Source organism: Belonocnema kinseyi, chromosome 7 (assembly GCF_010883055.1).
Source record: "Belonocnema kinseyi isolate 2016_QV_RU_SX_M_011 chromosome 7, B_treatae_v1, whole genome shotgun sequence".
Taxonomy (NCBI): Eukaryota; Metazoa; Arthropoda; class Insecta; order Hymenoptera; family Cynipidae; genus Belonocnema; species Belonocnema kinseyi.
Window position 1 is genome coordinate 82903085 of NC_046663.1, and position 11479 is coordinate 82914563.

An 11479-nucleotide genomic window follows, 5' to 3' on the forward strand; every position below is an offset into this window, starting at 1 on the left:
CATCGAATATTACTTGTCTCAATTTTTTTACAATCGGATTCACATTTAAAATCGCGGTTGAAAAAAGCATAAAAAAATCGTCCCTTTAGGCGTTAATGGGTTAAAATTAACGCAGCGTTTGAAATTGAGGATTTAATCATTGTTTTAAATTGGTATAGCCTAACCTTATGTACTTTTTAGTTTTGAATTTAGTATTAAAAGTGTTTTTTGAGAGTTTGAAAATAATGCTTAAAAATGCTTAAAATTATAAAGAAATTAATCTGAAAATAGCCGTAATATTTAAAAATTTGATTTTAAAATTCAAACGTTCAAAATATGCAATTTAAAATTGATATTTTTCTAAATTATACAATTTTCAATTAAAATCCTTCGTAGCTAAATGATTGTAAAATAGAAAATGTTGAAATTGGAAGAACCTCATTTTATTAAAATAAAAAGCGATTTGGTTCTCATTTTAATAATTTGAAATTGGATACGTAATTTAAAACATAAAGCATTTAGTACTTGATGAGTATACATTCAGAACACCCAACATCGCAGTCTTAAGTTATAAACTTAAGATACTCTCTTCTTAACATGAATTGTTCAGAATTAAACAATTTTATATCAAAAGCTTTAATTATTATTGAAAACAATTGTGAATTGAAAGTGTTTAAAGAATAATTTCAATGCATTTTTATAAATTAAAGAATTTCAAATTAACGCAGCGTTTAAAATTCAGGATTTAATTATTATTTTTAATCTAAATCGCTTTAGCTTGTTCATAAGTATTTTATATTACAGACCACTCTCTGAATAGTGCCGTTACTCCTTATTCATCGTATAAATAAATTTTTTTGACAAAATTAATATTTAAACGAGGGGGTAATTACTCCTGCAGTGTCTGGTGAACACTCTGCAATCTTGTGCATTCCTTTACAACTTTTTACAATGCATACGTTGTGATCCACGATGTAAAAGAAAAATTGCAAGAAAATCAGTATGGAAATGAAGAATGCTAAAATATTGAAAAATTGTATGCAAAAACTCCAGAAAGTACAAACGAATGATTTATTTATTTATTTATTTAACGTAGAGTTTAGACAAAATTTAAGGAATTCCATTGAATTTTTGTGGATTTTATTTTGAAATGATTTCGAAATATTTCAATTACTTTTATAATATTTCACCGGTTTTCATGAGATTAAAAACATTTCCTCGGATTTCAAGGAATTTCCGTAGGGGCCATTCACAAAATATGTGATAAATTTTTCAGGAACTTCTGACCACCTCCGTGTCATTCCCGAATGATCCCAAACATTTCCGAAGATTTTAAAGGATTCTGAAGGATTTTAAGAGATTTCAAATTTTTTTTAGTTTTTAATTTGCATTATTAAATGTGTATAATTTTGAATATTTTTCGATTAATTATTAAGTCGCTTTAAGGTGTAAACGAATTTGTAACGAAAATGTTTAGTTATCTTTTTCTAGCAATTCAAATTTTTTGGAAAATCCTAATTAATACGCTTAAAAATTTGCAACTAGATTTTTTCGGTACACTAAACTCTCGCTTTGAGTCACCCTGTTCACGGCCTTTCTAGAACTGCTAGCTCCCACCGTTTTTCAGGGCATTATAAAACTTTATAACAACTGAACAAATTGCAATCCAGATTTAAATCGAAATGGCACCATTTCCAATTGAATAGGATTCAAATTGAACATTATTATACCTTTTCGAATTAAAAATTGGCCGTTGAATTTAATGATTTATAATTTCGATTGTGAGAAATTGTACAACTTTAAATTAACCGCGTTATGCTTAAACAATTTTAAATTGGTGTGTTAAAAATTAAATAGCTTCTTAGTTCTTACGTTTACAATAGCTTGAATATTTTTTAATAGTTTTTAATAGCTTAATAAATTTAAAAAAATCAAATGAAAATCGTTTGCTATTTTACGATTTTGTTTGTTTATTTAACCATTTTAAACATTTTCCCTAAGGTAATTCAAAAAATGTGATTACAAACTGAACAATTTCACATTGAAGCTTTTAAATTTTAATATAATTTATTTATTTGAATCCTTATTCACCCTTGAACGAAAGCTGTGCATACCCAGTCCACAAAAATCCTACAGATCAAAATATTCAAGGTCCAGTCTTTCAGATTGCATAAAAACTTGCATGTAAGACCCTGAAATCTAAATTTATAATGTTTTGGATTCTAACACTTTTTACATATTATAACTACAGAATATAAAAACATTAATTTTTTAAATCATACATAATGTAATCTAAATCTGTTCAAATTTTAAAACCTTTGCAAATTAAAGCATTCAAATAAAAAAGTTCATAAGAAAATTAAAAAAATTTATGTTAATGTTTTAAAATTTGTAATCAGAAGGAGTTCGATTTTAAAAGCTTCTGAAAGTCAAATAATAAAGTGTTAAATAAAAAAAATGCAGGCTTTAGATTTTATTCTCAATTTTATTAGGTATGATATCATTAAATAGACTTTGAAATAATATTAAAAGAAGCACTCAATTTGTTTTGAATAGTTTTTTAAATTTAACATTGATTTACTCCTTTTATGTTTAAAATCATTATTGACTCATATTTGGTGTTGAAACTACTGAGCGTTTAAATAAACGGGATTTTTATTTAATTGCTCTTTAAACTAAAATGAAGCCTCAAATATTAGTTTATTTACCAAGAAAGTAATCTAGTGTTTAAAAAAGCTTATAATTCTTATCTTCATTTGAAGCAAAAATGACGAATTGTAGCGGAGAACAAATATTTTGTTTATTTTAGCATCCCACACATGTCTATAAGGTGTTCAAAAAAAAAAAAAAAATATATATATATATAAAATTTAATTCCTAAAACTTCGCAAATAAAAAAAATCGAAATGCCAAGTATTAAAATGTGTATACTATATAATTATATATATTCAAATGTGAAACCTTCTCTATAAATAAAAAAAACCTTGAGGCGAGACTTTTTTAAATTTCAACTGCTGCAGGCTGCGAATCTTTTCATTCGTTTAAATTTCATTCCGTAAGGCCCTCAAATATTCAGGTGCAGTTTAAAAAAATTTAGGTTGTGATTTTGAAATGTAAATTCAAAATATTTATAAACTTTTAATCAATTAGCACTTTTCAAATTATGTTTCACATTAAAGTTTTTGAATTAAACGATAAATTTATTTAATTTGTTGAAATTTTCGAAAATGAATGACAAAGCTTCTAAAACAGAACTTTTATCAATTGAAATTAAAAACTTGTAAATGTTTTCGCGGTAAAAGGGTAAAGTTAACAATCATGAAGAACGATTCTATTTTGTCGATTTCGAGAATTCAATTCTTCCTATTTTTAATATTTTTATTTAAAATTTTCTGACTTATTTATTGCATTTTTCGAGGGGCAAATTCATATTAAGGACTTAGATTATTAAAAAAGAAATAAACCGTTTACTCAATAAATATGTTTTTTGAAGAAAAAAAAAACCTTCAACTACAAAAATCTGACAAATTAGATTTTTATATCGTTTAAATTGTGCAAGACAGTCATTAAATTTTTTTTACACAAATATTCCTAGCGATTAAGTACAGCGATTGTGCCGAATTCGAGTGAAGCTCATATATGTTTTTTAACATTTATTTATTCTTCAAACATTGTAATTATTTAAACAATTTTCGTAAATAGCTCTTCTTTAAAGAATACGTTTAATTTATTATGTTGCTTTGCAAATTTACAAGAACTATTAATTATTTAAACAATTTTAATTAAAAAGTTAAGAGTTTGCCCTTTTTTTCTACGAGTCAATTCGTCCACAGAGTCAACTCACTCTTTTCTATGTTGCTTTACAAAAGAACTAATAATTATTTAAACAATTTTAATTAAAAAATTAAGATTTTGCCCTTTTTCTACGAGTCAATTTGTTTACGAAGTCAACTAAGAAAATCTATCCGATGACTCTATTGTATGTTGCTTTGCAAATTTACAAGAACTATTAATTATTTAAACAATTTTAATTGAAAAATTTAAAGTTTGGCCTTTATCCTACGAATCAATTTGTTTTCGAATTCAACTAAGAATGTCTATCCGATTGCAAATTTACAAGAACTAATAATTATTTAAACAATTTCGATCAAAAAACTAAAAGTGACTTTTTTCTACAAGTTCTGCAAGTACATTTGTTTACGCAGTCAACTAAGAATGTCTATCGGATGACTTTTCTATATTGCTTTGCAAATTTACAAAAACTATTAATTATTTAAACAATTTTAATTAAAAAATTAAGTATTTGCCCTTTTTCTACAAGTAAATCTGTTTAGGAAGTCAACCAAGAATGTCTAACCGATGACTGTTTTCTATTTTTCTTTGTAAATTTATAAGATATATTAGTTATTTAAACAATTTTAATTAAAAAATTAAAGAGTTTCACGTTTATCCTACGAGATAATTTGTTTTCCAAATCAACTAGTTATGTCCATTCGATGAATCTTTTCTATGTTGCTTTATAAATTTACTTGAACTATTAATTATTAAAAAAATTTCAATTGAAAAATTAAGAGTTTGCTTTTCTTTCCACCAGTAGGCTTCATTTTTTACCATAATTAATTAAGAATATCTTTCCGATGATTTTTTTTCGCTGATGCTTTGAAAATCTACAACTATTAATTATTTCAAAAATGTTTATTAAAATATTTATAGCTTAGCTATTTTTTAAGGAAGAGGCATAATTTGTTTACGGAATGAACTAAGAATGTGTTTTGATGATCATTTTCCACTTTACTTTGTAAATTTATAATCATTATTATTCATTCAAACAATTGTCATAAACTTATTGAGAGTTGGGGTATTATTCAAATTTGTTTACGAAGTTAACTAAGATTGTCTTTGTAATGAATCTTTTCTCAGTTATTTGTTAAATTTACCAGAATTATTAATTATTGAAAGAAGCTTCGTAAAAAGTTTAGAATTTGGCCATTTTCCAACGAATAGGGTCAGTTTTTTCAAAGGTTTAGTTACAATGCAGCTACATACGAGTTTGCTCGAAGTACTCGCATTTGCCTAAACATTTGATCAGATGAGAGGAAAACTGCAGAAAACCACCTCCCGAGTTCAGTCGGGTTTTCAAAATTCGAGTGCACAACCCGGTCTTTCCTCGTATATGGTACCCATGCGAAGTCGTGTATAAATAGAAGTTATTAAAGTAAAAATGATTATCGTGGCATTTTCTTGAACTTAATTTCCAAATAGAATAATTACAAGTAAAGTAGTGGGTCGCGCGCGTGAGAGCTTCTAGTTTTGTTCAAAAGTCATCGCATTTGAAAATTGAACTGTCTTCTAGAAAATTAATTTATTTCATTGAAAATGCAACTGTTTTGTGAAAAATTTGCCTTTTTGGTTTAACAATGATTATTTATTATTAATTAATTATTAATTAATTATTAATTATTTTCTTGAATTAAGAGTTCTTTTTCTGATCCCTCTAATAGCTTAATTGTGAAAGCACCTGACTGGAAATCAGTAAAGATGGCGTAAAGATGGAGTAGGATAATTTTTTCAAGAAATAATTTTCATCTCTTTTAATAAAAAAAGCATCTATTTTTAATAAAAATACAACGATTATAAATTGTTTTATTTCGTTTATAAAGGATTCAATCTTAAAAATGTTACACGATAAAAATTCTGGCTTTTTAAATATTAATTGTCAGGGAAAATGAAAAATTGGTCGGGGAAAAGTCATGTGTAAGTTTGAAAATGAGTTATTGCAGCCACCTTGAATTTATAAAATAGAATCTTTCGACTACAAATAATTTGTTTCGACATTTTCAGTTGAAAGATAATTTTTAATTGGAAATAACGTACATAAACAAAAATGTACACATTGAATTGTTGAAAAGTTTTAATATGCTTCTGGTATTTTAATTCTAATTAAAAAAGATTGGTTTCATATCGTAATATGCCAGTGAAATATAATATAAGCTTGATGTTCATTACCATCTTGTAATATAGAAACAATGAGACAAACTGGTGTCTCAGTTCCGCAAATGTGATAATCCTTCCATAAAATACGTCTTGGTGAGAAAAAGCAGCCAACTAAAGTTTCTTCGCATTTGCTTACCTTTATAAAATATTGCTTGGTCTTTTAAATTGTCTTTTTTTAAATTTAAACTTTTAAATTTATGTCTTGCGAATTCTTAATTTTAAATCGATTGTTATTTATGTATTTAAAGAATACAAGGAAAAATGAATATATCGCAATATAAGTCGTACGAAAAAAATTTCTATTGCATATTATTATGATCTTATTAAAATCCCTACATTCACTAATTACCGATTTCTACAAATAAGAATTGGTCAATAATAATAAAGAAATTATTTCGCTTTATTCGCAATGTTATTTTTTAATATTTTCTTTGGAGCCTATTTTTTAAGTATTAAAAATACCTACTTTATAAATGTTTTAGTTAACGTTTATTAAAATTTTTTTTAAATACTTAATTAATCACTCTAAAATAGATTCTAAAAAGTAATAAAAGGAAACTCGAAGTTTTTTATTATATTGACAATATTATTAAACTTTAGATGACGGAACCCACGTGAAAAGATTCCCCGGAAAGTGCTCCACGGAAATTGTACGGAAATTCCAGCTGGTAATTGTACGGAAATTCCGGTTGAAAATTCCGTAGAAATTCTACTAATTTTCGGTGGGCAATTCACAGCCGGTAATGGACTCTGGAAGTTCCTATAAAATGTTGCTATCAGTAACGCTACCCCAGGTCAACTCCGGTAGGTCACGACCGTCGTCCCAAAAAATTTCGTTTGCACCAGGTACAAAAAATATTTCTTCCTCGGGGAAGTTGAGTTGTAAATGAACTTTGGAGGCAAACAACCAATTTTTGTCATGACTCGTCATTAGACAATAACCTCCAAGTGCACCAGGTGTAAAAAATACATCTCCCTCCAGGAAGTTGAGTTTTAAATGCACTTTGGAGGAAACCATCCGAATTCTTTCATGATCCGTCACTATACAATAACCTCCAAGTGAGCCAGGTGTCAAATATATATCTCCTGCGGGGGAGTTGAGTTCTAAATTCACCTTGGAGGCAACCAACCAATTTTTGCCATTACACGTCAATGTACAATAACCTCCAAGTGCACAAGGTGTAAACAATACATCTCCCTCGAGGAATTTGAATTCTAAGTGAACCTTGGAGCCAATCAACCAAATGTTTTCATGATCCGTCACTATACAATAACCTCCAAGTGCACTAGGTGTAAAAAATACACCTCCCTCGAGGAATTTGAATTCTAAGTGAACCTTGGAGGGAACCAACCAAATTTTTTCATGACTCGTCATTAGACAATAGCCTCCAAGTTCACCAGGTGTAAAAAATACGTCTTCCCCGAGGCAGTTGAGTTCTAAATGAACCCTGGAGGCAACCAGACAAATTCTTTCATGGTCCGTTACTATAAAATAACCTCCAAGTGCACCAGGTATAAAAAATATATCTCCATCGGTCGATTTGATTTCTAAATGAACTTTGGAGGCAAGCAACCAAATTTGTGCATGACTTGTCATTAGACAATAACCTTCAAGTGCTCCAGGCGTAGAAAATACATCTCCCTCGAGGAATTTGAATTCTAAGTGAACCTTGGAGGCAACCAACCAAATTTTTTCATGACTCGTCATTAGACAATAACCTCCAAGTGCACCAGGTGTAAAAAAAACTGTCCTCCCGAGGTAGTTGAGGTCTAAATGAACCCTGGAGGCAAAGAGACAAATTCTTTCATGGTCAGTTACCATAAAATAACCTCCAAGTGCACCAGGTATAAAAAATACATCTCCATCGGTCGAGTTGAGTTCTAAATGAACTTTGGAGGCAAACAACCAATTTTTGTCATGATTCGTCATTAGGTAATAACCTCCAAGTGGATCAGGTGTAAAAAATACATCTCCCTCGAGGAAGTTGATTTCTGAATGAACCTTGGAGGTAACCAATCAAATATTTTCATGATACGTCACTTTACAATAACCTCCAACTGCACTAGGTATAGAAAATACATCTCCCTCGAGGAAGCTGAATTCTAAGTGAACCTTGGATCCACCCAACCAATTTTCATTGTACAATGACGAATCATGAAAGAAATTGGTTGGTTCTCTCCAAGGTTCATTTAAAACTCAATGTCCTCGAGGAAAATGTATTTTTACACCTGGTGCACTTGGAAGTTATTTTATAGTGACTGATCATGAAAAAATTTGGTTAGTTGCGTCCAAGGTTTAGTTACAACTCAACTTCCCCGAGGGAGATGTATTTTTGTACACCTGGTGCACTTGGAGGTTATTGTCTAATGACGAGTCATGACAAAAATTGGTTGGTTGCCTCTAAGGTTTATTTAGAACTCAACTTCCTCGAGGAAGAAATATTTTTTGCACCTGGGGCAAACTAAATTTGTTGGGATGACGGTCGTGACCTACCGGAGTCGACCTGGGGTAGCGTTACTGATAGAAAAATTTTATAGAAACTTCCAAAGTCCAGTTCAGGCTGTGAATTGCAGGCGGGAAGTTAGTAGAATTTCCACGAAAATTGAACAGAATTTCCAACCGGAATTTCCGTAGAATTTCCAGCTGGAATTTACGTAGAATTTCCGTGGAGCACTTTTCGGGGAATCTTTCCATGTGGGAAAGAAGATACGTCCATTACAATTTTTAATTTTCCTTTTTTTTTCTTTGATTTAACAATATTCACCGGGAGGTTTATTTTTCTTATCATTTTGAGAAATTTGTATAAAAATTATGTTTCTAATATATCATCTTTTAATTTTTATTAATTACATTGAAAGCGTGTGACGTTTCCCACGTGTTGCAAGTCATGAGGGCGCCACATGGTTCATTTAAAAAATCGACATTCTGGTTGATATTTTGAAATTTCTTTATTAATTATTAAATATTATTTAATAAACAAAATTAAGTTTTAATTTGACTATTAAATTCCTTGGGAGTCCAAGTTTACACAAAACTTAACTGTAAGACAAAGACAATTTTGTGGATAACCCTATTATTTAAATAGATCGAATTTTGAAAATTATGATTTTCAAAGAAATTGATTGAAATGGGAAGATGATAACTGATATTATTGGAGGAGCTGTTGACAAGTATCAGGTTGTTTATTTAATTTAAAAAACTAAATATTGGGATCAGCAAAAAACAAAACTGAGCATAAAAATACCCATGAGAAAGTGGATTTCATTTCAATCTTAAATAAAAAACAAGAAATATTACAATATTTACAATATATAAAATATTTTTAATGATTCATTCTCAATTAATTATGATTATGAATATTATTATTAATTATTTTATGATTTTTAGAAATTATTGTCAAATATTCTGGTACACGGCAAAAAGAATTGCAAATTATCCTAATAACATTTTTAATTTCGATGCAGATTAAAAAGATTATATGCTTTTAAACATTTAAAAAATTTTCAAAAAAAAAACGAAAGAAAATCAATACAAATTTCTACTAGATATGAAATATATGTATTTCGAAACTATACTTTCATGAAATTTGTTAATTAGACAAAAAATCGGATCATTTTCAAAAATATGCCATTTTGGTTGTTTTTGCATTGTTTTTGGTAGATTTACACAAGATTCACAAATTATCTTGATGAAGTTTTTCATTTGGACACACATTATCGAGCACACATTATTTCTCAGAAGTTTAAATCACAGTTTACGATTTATATTATTATATTTTTTTAAAGGCAGTAGATGCTCTACCGGTACATTATTGCATAACGTTATTGTACATCATTACATTTTCTTGCATTCATTATTACTTTTTTATTACATTATCACATTTTATTGTTATTGTGCATAAGATTATTTCTTCGAGCAGTCACAGGACTGCCTTCAGCATTATTTCTGAGAATAGCCGGAAAGGTGTACCTTCCCGCCCTCATGAGACTTTCGAAAAGGGTTTGACCAACAGCATTTCTGTAAACAGATACAGTTGTTCCTTATCGACCACACGAGACGTTGCAAAGGGGAAGGGGTTTGACCATTATAATTTCTGTCCCCGATCAAAGGTATGCATTCTCGCAATTAGGATACGTTTGGAAGGGGAAGGGGTTTGATTAATATTATTTCTGTGACCGGTCAAAGGGGTTCCATCCCACCCCCACGAGACGTTGGAAAGTGGTAGGGGTTTAACCAACATTATTCCTGTGACCGGTCAAAGGGGTGCCTTTCCGCCCCCACGAGACGTTGGAAAGGGGAAGGAGTTTGAGCAACATTATTTCTGTGCTCGTTCAAAGGGGTGCCTTTCCGTCCCACTAGACGTTGGAAAGGGGAAGGGGTCTGAACAGCAATATTTCTGTGACCGGTTAAAAGGGTATCTTACCGTCCCCACGAAAGATTAGAAAGTGGTAGGGGTTTGTCCAATATGATTTTTACGTCAAAGGAGTGCCTTAACGCCCCCACGATATCTTGGAAAGGGAAAGGGGAAGGGTTTTGACCAAACAATATTTCTGTGACCGGTCAAAGAGGTTCCTTCCCGCCTGCACGAGACGTTGGAAAGGGGAAGGGGTTGACCAACATTATTTCTGTAACCAGATACAGGTGTGCCTTCCCGTCCACGCGAGACATTGGGAAGGGGAAGGGGTTTCATCAATATTTTTTATGTGACCTTTCACAGAGATCCCTTTCCGCCCCCACGAGAGTTTGCAAAGGGGTACGGGTTGGAGCCCTTATTACAAAATACCTCTTAAATCACATAATATTATTCTAAGATGTCTGCAGTCCCATCCGTATGCTAAAAATATGTTTTTTTTTACCGGTACAGACAGAGGAATTTATTGCTGGTACCGGTAGTCTATCCATTCCATTTTAATAATGTTGTTAAAGTGTACGCATTAAACGTAAGAAAACGAGAATGAAGCGCCCTAGGTGCGCTCAAACTTGACCCGAGACGCTGCGCGCGTAGTGAGTAATCAGAATGTGCGCGGGCGTATTTTTTTTCAAATAATAGAGCATTTTTGGGAATAGGGCATTACATTAGCATTAAATGAGACCCTAATTATGAAATAGGTTTTTAACTCGTTTCGAATATGTTGTTACGTCAGCTTAACATACCTAAAAATGTTTAATCTACCCTGAAAATAGTTTATTTGGTAGCTTGAATTTTAAAATTTGAATAACCGCTAATATTTTTAAAAACCGGAAATTTTTTCTAAGATTTGATTTTCTTTAAATATGAATTTGATTAATAATTGAAAATTTTTCTATTTTTTCAGCACCAACAATGATTTATTCATACGGCTGAAGGACTGGAAAAGGATTAAAGGATTTGGGGGTTAAAGAAGGTATCAAGATGGGGGAAATTCTGGGATCAGCAAGCTTTCTTCACCTAGGTGACATTGTCAGCTTGTACGCAGAGGGAAATGTTTCCGGATTTCTTTCCACTCTTGGGTGAGATTTGTTCAA

At 30.5% G+C, this 11479-nt stretch overlaps 1 protein-coding gene across 5 annotated transcripts in view; it reads left to right on the plus strand.

The window, feature by feature from the left end:
- LOC117176035 (inositol 1,4,5-trisphosphate receptor) overlaps positions 1 to 11479 on the plus strand; it is a 149557-nt gene that overhangs the window by 2205 nt on the left and 135873 nt on the right. For all 5 annotated transcript variants that reach the window (XM_033366010.1, XM_033366011.1, XM_033366013.1 and 2 more), the window contains exon 2: positions 11290 to 11464. In XM_033366010.1, the coding sequence (XP_033221901.1) occupies positions 11367 to 11464 (98 nt within the window). In that variant the 5' untranslated portion in view covers positions 11290 to 11366. The remainder of the gene's footprint in view (positions 1 to 11289; positions 11465 to 11479) is intronic.